Genomic DNA, 18,771 nt, shown 5'->3' with positions numbered 1-18,771 from the left:
AGGCATTCAGCTGCTCCTCTACCTCAGCAAAAGACTCACTGTATAGTTTAATATAGACAAAAAAAAGAAGGAAATGGCAGTGATACAAAGCATAAATCATGAAAGAGTAAAAATAATAGACAGCACTTGAAATGGGAATTAAGGTGGGAACGAGAAAATACATTCAAAAGACCAACACAGTCATGAGTCCAGGATGTACTATACAAGTTAACAAATTCCTCTAGATAAATCTGTAGAAATATGTAAAATAAATGTGTACTTATATTTAAAATAAACACAATAATATGTAATTCAGGAGTTCAGTCAAAATGTACAAACAATAGTATTAAGAATGTAAAGAAAAACATGGGCAATAGAACAAGAAAGCTGACTTTTTTGAGTGTGTTGTGAATACTTTATTTTCATGTACTTGTATATTTAACCCCTTTCTTATGGGGGGCAGGTCTTGTTTCGGACGTGTTTAAAGAGGAACTCGGGCTTGTTTCATGCATCGAGGCTGGCAACACTGCTCCAGCAGCAGCTTCAGTCAGCGCTGTGCTGCTGCCTGCTCTCTGGCTGCCTGGGGGACCAGGTGCTGACCAGAGATCCTCTGCGCATCGATCCCGCCGCCGCCCCCCCCTGGTCTGGGGAATACCATCTCTGCCCCCCGGGGAGGAAGGTCACAGTCCCCTGGCCGTGATGTCCCCGCGGGCAGCCAGGGCGCTTCTGGAGCACTCGAGGTGTGCGGTGGCGGAGGAGGCCTAGTCCCCCCCCACCCTGCAACTGCAGCCTCCCCTCCTCCCCTTTTCAGCCAGAGCCATGGCTCAGGAGCCCGAGCAGCACCAGATGCCCATCCTGGGAACAGGGGCAGCGCTGCCCGCCCTGGTGCCCGGGCTCCCCGAGACCGAGGCCAGTGCCCTGCAACACAAGATCAGGAACTCCATCTGGTAAGAGCTGCCTGTTTACTGCAGGCTTCACCCATTCATTGCACATGGAAGGGGAGGGGGAAGAGTGTAAGTGTTGATTATTATTATGCTCTGCAGCCTGATGTCCATATGTAAAAATAACTTTGGTGATCGCGTTTAATAACACTCCACTAGAACGCAAAGAACATGCAGGCGTTTCCGTATTTTTGGTGCATTTTCTAGAGTGTATCTTATAAATAAGGGCTCTTGTGCCGCCGTTGATAATGGGAGTATGTATAATTATATGCATACATGTGATTGACTTGCACATCCAGTGGAAAGGTGTTTATGTTATTGATGCTGTTTGTTAGAAGATAGACTGCAGCAACACAAACAAAAATATCACTGGGGTCCAGAAAACCCATTACCCAAACATCAGTTAGTCTGGAGGGCAATTGCACGGCCTGAAATGATTTAAAACAGATGGTAACATGGAGGTTTTATATTAAAATGATAAGGGGGTGAAGTTGGGGTCACGGGGTAAAAACAGACCTGATGGTACAGAATGAACTGGACATGCAGGAAGGCTGTCACTAAAATGTGCATGAGGAAAAAAAGAGACTTACTGCGACAAGAACAGCCCTGGACGTCATAAAATACCCCCGCCCACCTGCCCATTTGGATTACACCCATCATGGTATACATTTAGACCAAGTAATTATTGTCTGGTAGTATTACTGCTTGGACTTTTTTGACAAATGGGGACCTATAGTATCACACGGTTTGGTGCAAATGGGCAGCATGCACATGTACGGGAGGTGGGAGTGAAAGGAGATGGGGAGGGCGGAAGATAAGGGGGGGCGTAGGGATGGTCGCCGATGATAAACAAGTTGTTGCCGCCTGATGTGGGCGAGCACCGAGTGTGCAGTGGGAAAAAAATGCCAGCTAAAGGAGCTGCATCGTCGATTGGTGGCAGGCAGCTGGGCGGGCATGCTATCTCTGGTGCCTGGCTGCATGGAGTAGGCGAATGTGGATATGTAATACTATTCTCCGTGAAGGAGAAAAACATACATAATCCACGGGATTAGGTGCTTTGCTGCTGCATCAAAGGCTGTTGGTTTTTCCATTCTCTAAAAACATATTTTTCTGGCTAAAGATGATCTTATTGTGTAATAAATGCATTTTTTTTCAGAGGAGCACGATGAAATATATAAATTCGATTAATCGCTTGGCTATTTGATAGGTTAATCTCCGTATAAATGACAACATCTTAATCAATTATTTTTTTTAAATAAAGCAACATCCTGCTGACCATTGACACACGCCTAGAAAGATGCTGTGTGACTAGTGGCATCACTGGTTTTAACTATGCGTTTTCATTGAGCAAAAACACCGTGTGTCTGCCGTTTGGGGCTGGGTGTGTGTAAACCCATTTTCGAGCAATAACAACGGTGGTGTGATGTGATGAAATGTGCTGAATGGTTGATGCTCCCTGCGTTTCCACCCCACAGTCACCAGGTTGCCGTCTGGTGGGAGGGGGGACCTGTGATTGATGGATAATCTCATCCCACCCATACATATTTTTATTACCCATCCCTAAACCCCGACTGCTGCAATCTTTCTCCTTGAGCAGGAGGTAAATGGATGAAATGTCGCCACTTGTAGGAAGGGCAGTGGCGCTCCTATTCCTGCTGCACGGTGATTTTTTTTTTCCTCCCCTCTTTTGTTCGCTCCAAGAAATCAGGTGGAGAGCCTGTTTACATGGCTTTCCGAATTGGTGTCATGTCAGTTTTAGACAAAATGGCTACTGCCCATATAGGATTATAGAAATGTGTAAAAATCCGCGTGTTTAGCCTTCAGTGTGTTCTCCCATCCAATAACTTTCCCAACATAGCTGTTGACCATGTGTGCAAATGAGATGTTAACCATCCGTCTGGAATACAAAACTGTTCACTGTATGCAGAACTAGTGCCTATTTAATGGTCCTCCCCCATCTGCGATGTTCAGACCGCGCATAACTTTCTCACTGCATTTCCTAGTGCTTCTCTTGTATAAATAGGCGAAAACAATGGTACAGCCTTTACAATGATCTATTTAGTCGTGGGCAAAGAATGGCCGCAGTTTAAGGAGCAGAAGGCATTTCGAATAGGAGTTTGTACAAGTTGATGGTAACGTCTGCTATCATTGCTTTTGGTTAGGTGAAGTTGTGTAAAACAGCGGGTGAAAAAAACAGAGCAAGTTCTAAACATTTCTAAGGTGTATTTGCAAGGGGGCCCTGTGGTAGAACCCAAAACTTTGTACCTTCTATCTACGTTCCTTATAAGGAACGCCTTACCTTGCTTCTAATTTCATAACAGAACCAGTGCAATGTTTTAATTGTGTTTTCTCGCTTAACCACGTCCATATTGCAAAGTGTACATAACACCACACCCTGCTAGATCTGATGGCCATGCCTTCTTGGTTTTCATCCCTTTTTGGATTGCTCCCTTAATCCATCAGGACTAATATTGGCTACCTGAACAAAGCCAACAGAGCAGGATGGATGGCCCTTTAGTCAGACCAGCTGATTCAGATAAAAAAATCATGTGTTTATCTTTCAAAATTAGTCATTGCTCAGGTACAGGTAAGTAACACTGCATAAAAGTAAACAGGTTGACCAAATCACCTCTCGCTGTTCAACCTGGCACACACTCTTCTGAGCTCGATGTTGCTGCTGGACCTTATTATAGAACACTTGGCATGATCTTGACCTTCGGCCACTTTCGACTCCACATGTTTTTGACGATTGTGAATTGGAGGCTGATGTTAGTCCATTAAAAGAAGGCCAAGATTTGTTTTTTAAATGCATCGGAGTCTTGATTCTTAGCATGTTCTGTAACTCGGCCACAGATGGTATGTTGCAATGTGTTTTTTCACCGTCGTCGTGATCTTCTCCATGACTGCCACGCATTTACCCCCACCCATTGCTGACATAACTTTGTGCCTTCTGTAGCTTTCCAAATCTGTGCATTGGTGAGTTTTGCAGAACTCGGCATATCTGTTTAAAAGTGTAACGCGATTGCCGGACGTTGGATAATGACTTTATTTCACTAACGTGCCCAGCGAGGTCTAAAGACATTTTATATGTACCCTGCTTTGCATTTTTAGTCTTCTTTCCGAGAGCCTTCCTTAGTGATGTGCTTATGTTGGCTCTTAATCTGCTCTTCAGGTGTGTTCCAGTGGGGGAAAGGCCATACGTGTCCATAAGGTGGCCTTTCTGTTACTGATCCATTGTCTCAACTGGCATGCCGCAATTGTTCACCCTCTACTGGTTAAAACTTCTGCTTGCATTGTTGTAAATTATGCAGAATAGAAAAATCCACTATTTGGCTGATGTGTTCAAGTTCCCCCCTTTCCCGTGCAGTGAACCTTGATGGCTCCTGGCCTGGGGTTGGAATGAGCTATTCATTACTGCAGTGAGTGCACCGAGGTGTGGGGTCACTTATTTTCCAGTGGGGAAGAGGTCTCGCGAGGGAATTCCCTTCTTTGTTGATCGAAGGAACGTATCTCTCTGTGGAGTAATAGCAAGCATTAGAAGTGAAACGTGACCAATTCCTGTTCTAGAGCTACCCAGGTCCTTCCAGGAGCTGGAAAGTGTCAGTCTAGGGTAGTTGCTATCTGACCACGGTGCACGGTACAAATCAACATAACATAACATGCTCCGATAGAGTGAGGCTTCAGAAGACCTCTCCACCCCAACCCAAGGCTTTACTGTGAACCCGTCGGGATTTGCTTTTGGCTTCTCAGATGAAGCAAGATCATGTTTTTCCAAGCCGAGCTGTTTTTCTGGTGTATCACCAGTGAAATTGCTTAACAATCATGTGAGGACGTTCATTTGGTGTTGAAGATTTTTCATATCATGATATCTCCTAGGTCGTTTAACCTATACAAATCACCCCTGAAGCCTTTGAGAGTAAAGGGATATTGGCAGCATGTAAACAAGATATAGATTTATTTCTGAGACACAACTATCCATAAAGGCATCATCCTCCATTGTGCTTTAACCTTGTTTTACTGTTTTTAGCAATCAATATATCCAGAGCAATTGCTCCAAAGGGAAACCATATAAAAAGCTATTGTTTTGCACTGAACAGTTTCCAGGTTCTAGATATAAAATGAATGACAACGACAGATGCAGAAGTACAGCACATTGTATTGTAATTGTCACTTATATAGCGCATTTTACCATTATTATAGTCTCAATTCGCTGTTAGTGGGACTGCCCTCGTAGGCCTGAAGTCCAGAGTGTTGGAGGTCAAGGAGTATGATTATGATGCGTGTGTGCATTTGGCCAAATAAGGCTTAGTGAGGCAGCCAGGCTCCGCTATAGAGCAACCCATGAGGTCAGGCATGCGAATGGGTGCTGAGAGGAGTCAGGAGATGCTGTGAGTTCTAGAGACTTGCTATGTGCTCAGCATGCCCACATTTGTCCTAGGTCTGTGCTGCATTCTGAAGTCGGAGGTGTTGAGGCATTGTCTGGTGTAAATAGGCTGAGAATGATGTGAACAGCACGACCACATTTTGTCATAGCCCATGCTGTATTCTGATGTGCGCGGGTGGCCATGCCTGTGGGCAGTGCCCAAGGGGTGGTGCGTTAGACATACCTAGCAGAAATTCAGTGGAGATTTGTTGTTTGTGTGCCTGTTCATGAAAATTGCTTCTTCTGTCGATTCTTGATGCTGCGATAAAACAGTTAGTGACAGTCTATGCTCCAACTATTTGCAACAAGAGGAGCACAGGTCATGTCCCACGTCCTCCCATGACAATTCCCCACAGCGCTTCCCAATTTGTCAGATTGTGATGGAGGTGATTCTGTCAGACCAGCGCGATTTGCCTGTTTTCCCGTACATGCCAGGTTCTGTGACTCAGTAATCCTGTGACATTTCATATATGTAGGACTGTGATTCAGCTAGTGGTGCTTGTAGGAAACCAGGGTCAGGATTGGTGTATGACAGTGTGTGGGGTCGGGGACGCAGCGAATGCAGCTGGCACAGCCTTGTGCTGAGTGTTTCTAAGTTCGGATAATAAAGGTTTCAGCCACTATTTATTATATTTAGCAATGGCAAAAAAGAAAGATCTTTAATGTCCTGTACTCCACTTGAGCAAAATGGGCACCATAGGCTTTTAAACTCTGTGGGTTTTCCATTTACGAAGAAAATCGTTAATGGGTACAATTCACAAGTTAATTGAGTATACAGCTTTTAGCTAGCTTTCCTAACTTAGTATTTTTTTAGAAACAAGTACTTGGCCCGTGATTTGTTACTTTCTGTTCTGATGAAAATTTCTTTGTAGATCCAGCCATTGTGAGTGTTGGCAGTCGTCGGCGGCAGGCGGTGTTCTGTCCGAAAATTGCATATTCACTGATGTTGGACAATTTGTCAACGTTATATACTACCTCTGATTCAAGTGATCAACCCTCGCCAGGTGCCAAGGCAAAGACTGGGGGGGAAGGGAGGATCGGGGGTAGACACACATGGGGGATGCTAATGATCCCACGTCCTCTACGGTGACTCTGAACTTCGCACTCCTTTCACTAATGAAGTTATATGAGTTAATTGATGGACAAATTCATGATTATTCAACCTTATTGAGGCACAAGAATAAACCATCAGTGACAGAATCTGCTGTTTTAACATTAGAGCAAAAAAGATTGAAACACTAGGCAGTCGCTTTTGCTGGACAGACGTGTGCATTCCTTTGAAGCCAATCAGCAAAGATGAAATCTCTGAACATTGTATTGGCGTGTATTGTCTTGGAGCAGCTACCGATAGCTAATGACTGGATCATTTTAAAAACAGGGGAACGGTAGATGATTTTATTGCCTCGAGAGACATCAACCAAGTAGAGTTTGCTGATACTGAACATATAAATAGAGTAATTCTACACATTGAATCAAAACTAATCAGAAATATGATCTTAGACATAGCACTCTACTTGTGCCCCCATGGGATTTGATGTGATGGACCTGTGTTGGAAAGACATCTGACATTGAAGGTAAACTCCACACACAAAGACTCGATAAATCTGGCAAGGTTTGCGCCCATGAAGATAATTTGCTCACAGAGCATACAGTTGAGGAAAGTCCTAACTGGTGTAGAAGCAGATCAACGGAGTGGGAGACAGAATGATTGCTGGTCATGGGTATTGAGAGCCTTATCTGGGCGTTCCAATATCCATCAGCTGTCTTGTAATTCAGTTAAATAAGAGATTGTCATGGGGTCCTGGAACACCAGAGGCTTTGCACATTTATTCTCAGTAGGGGCAGGGGCTTATTTGAAGAGTATGACATGCTTTGTCTTCAAGAGACCTGGTTAATAGACCCACCAGTTATGGATGGATATTAAATTTTGCTTAATCCAGCGATCATGGGTGCCAAGAGGTGGCCTTCCTCAGGGGTGATGTGCACGGAATAACCAGGAATTGTCTTTGCAAGAATGGTTAACACCTAATGCTTTATTCAAGTGGTAAAACTAAGCTGGGATAAGATCAGATTTCCTGGGCTGGGAACGTTTGTGCTGTTGAATTCGGCTGTTATTTCTGTGACTACATTTATTGATGCTGTTGTATCTGTGCTTGATGTAAATGTTGGGGGGATGACTCAATCACAGGCATAATATTATGCAAGGATTTGAATATCACAAGTGCTGAACAGGATGCCCTGTTTCCTGGACAAGTAGTGTGTCGATTAACAGCTAGAGCGAGAGGGACGTGCTGGTTATTCCTGATGAGAGAATGGGGATTCACAAGGTTGAATGGCAACGTAAAGGGAGACCTGCCGGCAAACTCAACTTGGGGTTAGGGACGACAGCAATCGATTATTGACTGTCTACGTCTCCTAATATAGAACCCCGGATCACCTCCTTTAAAAGCTATTTCTTCTCAGCATAGCAGTCACAAAATTTGATGTAGTCCCAGGGCTATTTTAGGTGACCCCATTATGAGGGAGAGATATACTCCTCCAGTCACCATGAGTAATGGTAGAAACCGCCTTGTCTGGAAAGAAAAGGCAATAAAAAATCTTAATATCTGTCTTATTGGGAAGTATGAGATGAAGAGAGAAAGACAAGATGCTCCAGAGACATGTTTCCCTCTTCTTAACCAGTTTGTTGAACTAAAGTGGGGAGGAATCAAACCAGTATATAGACAGACATATTTTGTATTGGGAAATATCTAAGAAGAAACAGCAGCTTTGTTCTGAGATCAGAGCGTTAAATGGACCAGAGAAAGTAGGGGACAAACAAAGGAAATTGAGATTGAAATACAAAAATTGTTGCAAGGACATAAAATGCAGATGATACAGAAATAAAGAGTTAATGAAAAAGGCTATTTCTTCCCGCAACCTAGCCCAAATTTGGAAATGGATCAAAAGTCAATCTAATGTTAGCGAAGCGTCCCTGGAAAATCCGGTGCCTGTAGAGAGATGGGTACATCACTTGACTTCTGTCTATGCTTGTAGTCAACCACCCAATGCCGGCTTACCGAGTAGAGCCCCAGGCTTATGGACATTTAGAGATGGATAAAGATGAAATTCGATCTCTATTCATGAAAAGTAGCAAGTCCAGAGCACTGGACCCGAATGTTGTGTCTAACGTGATATTAAAGGCCCACATAGACGTGTGGGTGGAGGTTCTCTTCCCTATCTTCGTGCAAATTCTGAAACTCCCAACAACTTCCTTTGGCTTGGAATGTGGCAATCCTGATACCCATTTTTAAAAAGGGCGAATGGTAAAATCCTATGAATTATAGACCTAACACCCTTTTAGATGCTTCCGGCAAAATATTTGCTTCAATCGTCCTTGGACAATTGGGAAAATGGTCCAGAAGTGAGGGTGTGTTGGACATCTACAAAGCCGGTTTTGTTAAGGGGTAACAATCTCACTCAATGGCTTAATCTTAAATCTCCTTATGGTCGGTATATTGGGTAGTGGGGGTAAAATAAAAAAAAGACATTTATTGACTTCCAATTGGCATTCAACAGCATAGATCGGCACCGATTGTGGGATAAATTACCCAACTGGAAGTGTCCGGCCTAGGGAACTCATGATGGTAACAGTAAAGACAGACGCAAGTGATCGCAGTTCAAGGGTGTTCATTAAACTGTATAAATGGGTGAGGAGAAAAATGCCTAATCTAAACCTAAGATGGGAGCAAGCTACGACCATCAAATAATAATAAGCAGTCCTAGTGACGTCTTGTCAAATAAAAAGGGCCTATACTAAAAAAAGAAAATGAAACTATTGCCCATCCTACTGCTATGCTACAAAATAGCGTGGAGTAATGTTCACAAGAAAAGAAAGAAGTGTTTACAAAATGATAAGTCAGGATGTTAAGGCTGGGGCCTCCCTTTCTCTTCCTTGCGTTTTTAGCACTGGACAAGGCGGGACTCTTGAGCACAGCGCACTCCTGGGCTTTTCCAGCACAAGGTTACAGTTCCTTTTCCCTAATATCAGGACCTTCGGTGGTCAAGTCTCTTTTTCTACACAGTCTCTTGCTTCACAGGGCCTGATGTGTCAACAATAACAAAAGTTCCTTTCTGTAATCTTTTACGTTGGGTGATGATTCTTCACCCCTGGATCCCCCTCAACCGGGCTCCGATCCTCTTATTAGCCTGCCCCCATCAGGTTCATTACGGCCTTTCACCCAAAATCTCTTCCCCTGTACTGTTCACGAGTTTCAATGTTTTTTTAAACAATCTTTCACTGTGGACATCCCTCCGCCGTGTTCACTTTTGTCAGAACAACATTGACGGGGTTATCATGCTTCACCCCACTTTGCAGGCATCCCTCAGCCGGGTTCACATTTTCCAAACAACACAGTTCACTTGGGTTTTATCACAATGTGGGATTCACTTCCCTTAGCTTTATCACATTATAGGGTTCACCTTTCTTAGCTTTCTTCTTGGCATCCCTCAGTCGGGGTTCACATTGTCATTTTAACATAGTTCAAAAGCAAGTCATTCCAGACCCTTAAGGTTCTTCTCTTACCCAAGTGCGGGTCTCAGCACCCAGTCAGGCATTCTCTTAAGCCCCAAGTCCTGCTTCACGCAGTTCTATTATCACATAAGGTTCCCCTCCGTCGGGCTCAAACCTTTGTCAGTTGCTCATACGCCTTGGCTTCCCCTCTGTCGGGCTAGAGCCGCTTGGCCTTCCACTGTTTGCTGGGTCAGAGACTTTCAAGTGGGTGAAGACTTTTACGGGAACCCCAGCCTGACCACTCTGACCAATATTCTGCTCTCATCATTCCTTTGGTACGCTTCCCCTCAGCCGGGATCAAGCTTTACTGGTCCCCCCCCCCCCCCATGCCTCTTGGGACTTGTAGTTGCTTTATAAATATTCTGGGGTTTCCCTTTTTCGCACTAGAGTACCTCTTCTGCTTCGCTCTCCCACAGGCTTACCGGATTCCTCTCTTCATCCGTCGTGAGACTTACTCGGTTAGCGTGACGCTGGTGGGTAGCTCCCAGGGTGGGCGGGGGGTCCCACCACCTACCCCTCCTGCACCAGGACTTCCTTTCACACTCCCAGGGGAAGCAAGCTTTGCAGCAAACACGACCAGCAGGCCTTCGTTAGCCCTAGGACGGTAAGGCTCTTTATCTGTGCTGTAAACCCACACAGGTACTGGCTCAGCACCTTGCCCCTTCCTCTCCTGCTTCTTGGTGTGCTTGAGTCTGTGGTAGGGATCCTCTGCCGGACTCAGCCTTGCAGCCTCCCTCCTCTGCTCATAAGAGCAACTGCCTTCTCTCTCTTTGCAGGCCCCTTTTAAGCACCTGTGTGATATTAACAGGCTGCAGGTGTGTGGTTTGGGTTGGGCCTGCCTGACTCTGCCTTGCCTCGTTAAAGTGACAAAATGGCGGTCGTCCGTAGGAGTCAGTGGCTCAGGGATTCTCATGGGTAATCCTCATTCCTCCTTGTTGCTTCTTCATAGTATTTGGAGGGCAGATTGAATGAAGGGGATTTAAGGAAATATAGTGTGTTGTGGATCTTGGGGGAACAAGTTGGTTGAATAATTATAAAAAGGTTTGTCAACAAAAACAGGGATTATGGGGCTTGTAGTGTTTCACTGAAGAGGACAGGTTATTGTCAGAAAGGGGAGAACAGGTATCGTGGTGGATGAATGTGTTTTCTCCTGACTTTTCTTAAAGGAAAGTACTGGGGTAGGATGGGGCTTTGGTGGCAATATCCCATAACGACTGAGGGGCTGTCGGGTAGGGGTGTAGCTAAAAAAAGGGGATACCGCATTTCGCCCGACGGTGTTCCTTTCCGCGGGCCCCAAGGGCCCCTTGTCCAGGTGATCCTCCCTCGCATTTCCACCCCCAGGGTTCGGATCCAAGTGCGATGACCCTCCCTTGGGTACGCGAACAAAGGATCCCAGATGTCTACTAGGGAGAACACCCTCCTGTTTCTCACACTACTCAGAATTATTAAGGACCTTTACTCTAATGCATCTTGCAGAGTAAGATTATTCAAGCAGGGAGAAATAGCTACTAAAATCCCTACTGAATGAGGTTTAAAGCAGGGGTGCATTTTCCACCCTGCTCTATTCAATTTATATATATATTTTTTGTCAAGTATCCAAACTTTTCACCCTCTTTTGAATGGTTGCCCTCTGCCGTGGTTGTTGTATGCAGACGGTTTGGTCTTGCTAGACCAAACCCTGATAGGTCGCCAAAGAATCTTGAACGCACTGCAATCATTTCAGAGGACAACCATTTGAAAATAAACGTCACCAAATCGAATATCATGATCCTAAAATCAGCAGCCTCTATGCAGGCTAGGGGATATACATGGAATATTTCTAATGAGGTGTAGGAGTGTGTGAAATTTTTTAAATATCTTGGATTTTATATGAATACAAGCCCTATACATCTCCTTAATGTGTCAGCTTTGAGACTAAGGGTGGAAGCCCTGGTGGCACAGGGTTTTGCAGTCCATAGGAAGTATGGTGGTTTCTCCGTGCAGCCAGTGATTTTGTTCTATAACTAAAAGTAGTCGCTATACTGGCTCGTGGAGTTGAGGTAGCATTATGTACACCAAATTCGGTATGGAACCTATTAGAAGGTATCTTCCGGAAAAAGGTCCTTTTGCTTCCAAAATCGGTAGCAATACAATTTTTACGTTAGGAGCTAGTACTACTGTCCTTGCATTAGTGTATCTTGGAAATCACTCTCCCTGTATAGGAAGTGCATGTTGTGTGATGAGAAGTCAATAATTGGTATTATAAAAGACTCTATAGAAACCGATTTGTGATCAGGCCGTAGGAATTTGGGTAAAGAAATGCTGTGAGTTAGCACATAGAGCAGATATTGACATGGATCTCCTAGCCCAACAACCAGGTACGGCAAAATAAAGCTGCAAATAATGGATTGGTTTGATACACAACTAGAATGTATTGCTTATAAAAGTTCCATTATACTATGTGGAGAAACCAAAGCGGTAGGCCAGATCCCAAACCACCTTAATAGGTTCCATACCCGATTTTTCGTTTTTTAAAGAAGTTTTTTTGAGGCTGCGACTTAACATTCTATTTGTTAGGGTAGTTCCCCGATAACCTAAGAATACTCACTTCAAGCTTAGTCCTGTATATCGAGAACTTGATGGATTTGCCCAAGTTAATGCAGAGACTACTATGGTCCCTATTCTCTGATAATATCCATAACCCTTTCTTGGAATTGACTAGTCGGGTCGACTCAAGTATAGAAGATCCATCCACATTGAGGGACGCAACGCCCTATCTTTCTCACCCATATGCCAACAAAAGTCTTCTATCAGCGGGTTCATCCTCTTTCATGCAGCCCCATCAGCAGGGAGAAAGGGACATCCTGTTGGGAGCCCCTTACTAAGGGAACCTTGCTGATGTATGCCCATTAACCCTCCCAAATGCCAAGTGCAATCTCACCCAATTCAAATCCTCGTGTCCCATCCCATTCAGGATTGCCAGAGAACAACCACTTCACCAAGACAAAGGCAAAGGCCTTCCATAAGTCCAATTATAACAATTCCATTGCATTATCCGGTAACAATATGCACATGCCAGCACATTGAAAAGCTGTTCTGAGGATTCCCCAAGTTGATTGGACATGAATAAAAACACATTCATTCGGTTGGACCATTTTGTCCATATTGTTTCAGTCAGACTGTTTGCTAGTACTTCGGCGCAAATGTTTTTTTTCAAAATCAAATTGTATTGTTATTTTCACAGTCCATAATCACAACTTGTCAGCGAAAATCGGTGACTTGTTTCACTCATAACCAACACTGTGACCCTCCTCACCCTCCCCTTATCACATCCAAAACTTCCAATAAACTTGAGTCTACAGCTATACTGCAGCACAACCTTTCTCCGCCTCGGAGTCTCGCTATCGTTCATACTTGGTAAAGAAGGGGAGCCAAACTCCCTCAATGTTTGACGTAGACTCCTCCAACAAATGTTTTAAAAATTCCATGTCATAGACGCATCTGACCTTCGTAACCCATTCTTGTTCTGTGGGCATGTCTTTCCTTTTCCAGAACTGCGCAACACAACTGCTGGCTGCCACTATTCCTCTTCTACTTATACCCCAAACAATAACATCCTCGGGGAAAGCACCCTATAAACCCCACCAACCCCTTAAATCCAAGAGAGGACTTCCTTCCAAGACATCTGGATACGCGTGCACCCCCACCACATCTCGTAGTTGTCCCAGCGCCCAGGTTGGCAAGGGTTTCCAGCACCGAGAATCTGTACCTGGGAACATTTTAGCTAAGCTGGCTAAACTGGCTAGGGTGGGTGGTGCCACCTTTGGAAAAGCTTTATCGCTTGTATCCTGTACTGTAGGGAAACCATAGAATGAGTCACCCGTATACACATCTGGGACAGTAGTACATCATCTATTTGCCAGGTCTTTTGTTCATTTTTCGCCCGCTGGCAATGGGTTCCTTTAACTGGAACGCCTAGTACATTCGAGCTATGAGGCCCTTTGATCCCCTATTTTGTAGCAACAACTTCTCAAAGGTGGTCAGGTCTCGTCTCAAATTGTCCCCCCATCTGGAATCTGTAAGTGCACCCTTAAGTTGCAGGTACCTAAAGGCTGAAGGCCACATTCTCTTAACTTTTCCATAGAAATGAATGACCCTCAAACCCACATCTGGCCTGCTCTGCTGAGGCCTGAATCAAACCAAGGTTGGAACTGCAGGGGCTCTGCAATTAGATTCCGTATTGGAGGGGCCCATATGCAGCTCAGAGGCGAGGGCCAAGTGGACAGCCAGCATGCATCACAGTTTTTCCGCCAAATGGACCACAACACCTCGCGCACCCGGTGCAGGGTGAACTTTTGAGGAATTTAATTCTGGGGCACTCACATCCATTACCCCAAAGTAACCAGGGCCAATATTGGGTTGTCCAGGTGTACCCACTGCTTCTTAGAGTGGGGATCCAGGTGTTCTACCATTAAGCGTAATTGGGCTGCTCGATAGTACTGCCTCGGTCTGGGAATTCTACCCCTCCTCTGCCAGTGGAAGTATGAGAACCCCATAAGCAATTCTGGGTTTGACCCCTACCCACAGAAACTTTGAGGGCTTGCGTGACCTCTTCAAGGAAAGTGATTGGGATCACAATTGGGGGCATCAGGAAGAGGAACAGGAGTTTGGGTAACACTATCAATTTTATACAATTCAGACACGCCATCCATGAGAGCCTACCCCATCTTTGCATATCAGCCTGTATACCAGCCCAAAGTTAGGGGAAGTTTGCAGAGAACAAAAAGTCCCGGGAGACCTCATCCCATGGATTGTGAAAGCCCTTAGATTGCACCCGGAACTGTAGTTTTGCAATGTATCCCCTATCCACAGTTGGAAAATCCCCTTTCACAAAGGCTACCAACTTATCCAAACTAATTACTCACTGTAAGTGGCAAGCCTCTGTAGCGTGCTTGGAGCCCCTTTGGTTAGTAATATACAGCAGATCATCGTCCGCGAAGAGACTTAACTTAATTCAATCCCCGTCCCCCATCTCAATTCCTGAGATTCCAGCATCTTCCCTAACCTCAATTGCCCATGGGTCCATGACTAACTCAATAAGAGGGTCGACAGGAAGGCCTGCAACTCCTCTCTGTTCACCATCACTTTAGCCCGCAGGGTAGAATAAAGAACCGAGATCCAGCCCATTCATTTCGGCCCCATGCCAATGGCTGAAAGAACAATTCTTAGAAAAAACAAACTGACCTGATCAACTGCCTTTTCGGCATCGAGTGATGAGATCAGAATTCCCCTTTTGTGCATCCGAAGAGTTTAATATGTGTAGAGTCTTAAGCAGATTTTCTGAGCCCTACCTATTTAGGATGAAGCCTGTCTGGTCGGGCTGAATGAGCCTAGGTAAGTGATGGTCCAGTCTAGACGCTAGCACTCTAGCGAAAACCCTGCCATCCACCTGGAGCAGTGAGAAGGGCCTCTACGCTACGCACCAAATATGGTCCCTCCCTGGTTTAGGAATGCCTGCGATAATGGCCTCCAGGAAGGACAGAGGTATCTCACCAGCCCCGCCAATACCACTGAACGCTTTGTCCAAAGGCACTGCCCGAAGCTCCCGATACTGCTTGTAAAAATCATCACTAAAACAGTCTTCACCCGTGCCTTGCCCAGCTTCAGATGTCTTACTGCAAGGGCAACCTCCTCCCCTGTGATTTCTTCCTCCACCATTGCTCCTTCCTCTATCTTCAGGCACAGGATAGGAAGCCGGTCTAAATATTCCCATAGTCCTACGGCAGCTGGCTGAGGGGGTTGCGAGTTTAGGCTCTCGTAATAGCTTGGAATCTCACCCCTCCTCTCAATCAAGGTCCTATCTTCCCTCTGTATCTGATCCACTCTCCTCTTGGTTCATGATGACCCCGTACCTTGTTTGCCAGCAACGTGCCCACACTTTCACCCCTCTCATAGTATTTCTGCTTGGTGTACCTCATCTTTTTAACTACCTCCCCCTATCAGCACCGAATTCAGCTAGTCTCTTATACGTCATCTCTACTAGCAGACCCTCCCGATCACATTCTTTCTTTGTAAGCTGAATTCTCAGTCCCTTTAGCTTCCCCCTCAATTTGTTTTCGACTAGGCCCCTTTCCCTCTTTCTTGTAGCCCCCTCCCTAATAAGCAACCCCCTCACAGTGGTTTTTGACGCCTATGACACCGTGGCCATGGCCACCTCTCCTGTGTCATTAGTTTTAAAATACGCCTCTATCTCCTTTCCCAGGAAGTCTTTAAACCCGGGTCACTCAGCAGAGTGTCATTACAACACCATCTAGGTTCCCTCCTTGTTCTCACTTCAAATATCCACCCTGCAGTGACCATCTCATGGTCCGACCAGGTAAATCCACCCAAAAGTGATCTTGCATTGAAATCACCTGCCAGGAGAATGGAACCCTCCGCCCAATCTTGATGAATAACAAATATCCTCTTCAAGAATGTAATCTGGCCCATGTTGGGAGCGTACAGGTGGCTAACATAATCATCAGTCCCTCATGGCACCCCTTTACTGCTAAAAGCCTCCCCCGAATCTCCTCCTGACCTGGATCTCAGTCAACTGGAAAATCTACCCAATACAATACCAGCGCCCTTCTTCTTATGTTCCTTATGTGAGACCCAATGTGCATCCCCTTGTTTGAAGTGGACCTCCTGCAAGAAGAGAACCGCAAGGTGCACTTTACGGAACATATTGCGTGTCAATGACCACTTGTTTAGGGAGTTAAAGGGATGGTCTAGTAAACATTTTTATTTAAAAAATAGATAGGCAAGATAAAAAAAATACTAGCATTCTCCGTTTCAGGTTCATACAGATTCAGGCAGAAACAACGCGGTTGTTTTCCGCAATGCCGCGTTGTTTCTGCCTGAATCTGCTTTCCTATTTGGGGCTCTCGGGCTCCCCGTGGGAGCACTGGAGACCCAAAATGATAGCCACAGCAGGCAGAAACACACGGGGTTGTGTTGGAAAACGCTGCGGTTTTTCTTTCCAAGTTTCTCAGGCTCCTCCGAGCCCCAAACCCCAAATGGGAAAGCAGATTCAGGCAGAAACACATGCGGTTGTGTTGGAAAACGCTGCAGTTTTTCTTTCCAAGTTTCTCAGGCTCCTCCGAGCCGGAGGAGCCTGAGAAACTTGGAAAGAAAAACCGCAGCGTTTTCCCACACAATAACTTTGTATTTATGTTTGCGGTCGCTTCAAAAGCGACCGCAAACATAAATACAGCGTTTTTAAAGCTGCGGTTTTATTTCTAAGTTTTCCGGGCTCCTCCAGCCCGGAAAACGTAGAAAAAAAAACGCAGATAGTGCTTATTTTAAAAAAATAAATAAATAGCACTTACCGAGATTCAGCTGCAGCTTTCCTGCTCTGGTCTCCGGTCCCCGTCCTCCGCCTACAGCACTAATAAAGGGAAAGCCACCCAGCGGTAGCTTTTGTTTACTACAGCTGGCTGGCTTTTCCTTCATTAGTGCCGCAAAAGCAAAAGCCAGCACAGGAGGGCCTCCATTTCATAAAATGGATGCGCCCATGTGCTTGCTTTTGCGAATTTTGAGCTTGAATAGCTCAAAATTTTACATAGGAAGTTTTAAAACAGAGAATGCTAGTATTTTTTTTTTATGTTGCCTATCTATTTTTTAAATAAAATGTTTTACTAGACCATCCCTTTAAGCCCTTTAACATTCAGGATGGCAACCTTTACCTCATCCACACCCCTTCCTCCAAATCACTTTTGTCAACCGTCGCCGTGTGAATATAGTGCTGCGACTAGAAGCCCCAGACATCTGTGTGAGAGAAATCCCTCCCTCCCCTTCCACTTCCCCTGCCTCCAGTATCAGACACATTAACATTTACAACAAAACATTACGAACTGGGGAAACGTACCCACCAAACTTGAGACACCCAGGCTTACCAAGGTCAGTAGGCTAACGTGGAGACCAACCCCCAGCCCATATCAACATGCTTAGGCACTTCAATTATGCCTCCTTGTTTTCCATCTTAAATGGATCACATTTAGTCCAGCTGTTTCCTTCAACTAGGGTCGCCTATTGCAAACCCAGCACCTTCTTCGGCCCTCGAACACTGCTGTCTTTCCTATGCCTCTGATTGCACAAATGCATTCCCGAAACCGCCCCAGCAATTGGCGCTGCCCTGCACCATTGTGGGGCGCCTCATCCTTCTGCAGTTCTCGAAGTAGCAGACCTGCATCCTCCCCTTTTTTCACCTCATACTTCTCACCTGTAAACTCAAAGTAGAGCATAAAGGGGAACCTCTGCCGATATCTCACTCCCTCCTCCTGGAGCCTTCTCGTTAGAAGCCTGCATTTCCGGTGCTGTTCCAAAGTGTAGGAGGAGAGGTCCTGAAAGATTTTTTTTATTGTGGCTCCCTCCCAGTCTATGGTACCGACTTTGCTGGCTTTCTGCAAAATCTCCTTTGTCCCTGTGGTGGGGACACGTTGCCACTATAGATCTTGGCTCTTCTCCCGACCCTAGACCCATGTGCACCCTATCGAAACAGATTTCCTTCTCATGTGCCGAGCTGAGGAGCTTCTTTAAGACTCGGCCCAGCAGTTGTTCCAGGGCTCTGGGTGATCCCGCTTGGATGGGAGACCACATTCGCAGATTTTCCTGCCTCCCTCTATTCTTCACATCGTCCAATTTACTTCTGGCCTCCCTCTCCTTAGCCGCCAATTCTTTAATTTGCACATCCATACCAACTTCCATAATGTCCGCCAAGTGTTAAATATGTTCTAGAGCCTCAACTCGGTCCTCCACCTTCGAGAGGCGTTCTGTGACCGCCTCCCATCGTTGTTTGCACTTCCACTCTGAAAGCCTCGAGTTCCATTTGGACATCTTGTTGCTGCAGGCCCCCCAAG

General features: G+C 45.4%; 1 protein-coding gene across 1 annotated transcript in view; it reads left to right on the top strand.

Annotated features, from left to right (window-relative positions):
* Positions 1 to 497: 497 nt before the first annotated feature.
* RFX7 (regulatory factor X7) overlaps positions 498 to 18,771 on the top strand; it is a 445,260-nt gene continuing 426,986 nt past the window's right edge. Inside the window, exon 1 of the mRNA XM_069624888.1 lies at positions 498 to 926. Coding sequence (XP_069480989.1) covers positions 799 to 926 — 128 coding nt within the window. The 5' untranslated portion in view covers positions 498 to 798. The remainder of the gene's footprint in view (positions 927 to 18,771) is intronic.

The sequence above is a fragment of the Ambystoma mexicanum genome, chromosome 11 (assembly GCF_040938575.1).
Source record: "Ambystoma mexicanum isolate Mex_15411 chromosome 11, UKY_AmexF1_1, whole genome shotgun sequence".
Classification (NCBI taxonomy): domain Eukaryota; kingdom Metazoa; phylum Chordata; class Amphibia; order Caudata; family Ambystomatidae; genus Ambystoma; species Ambystoma mexicanum.
This window is presented reverse-complemented; position numbering and strand designations above follow the sequence as displayed.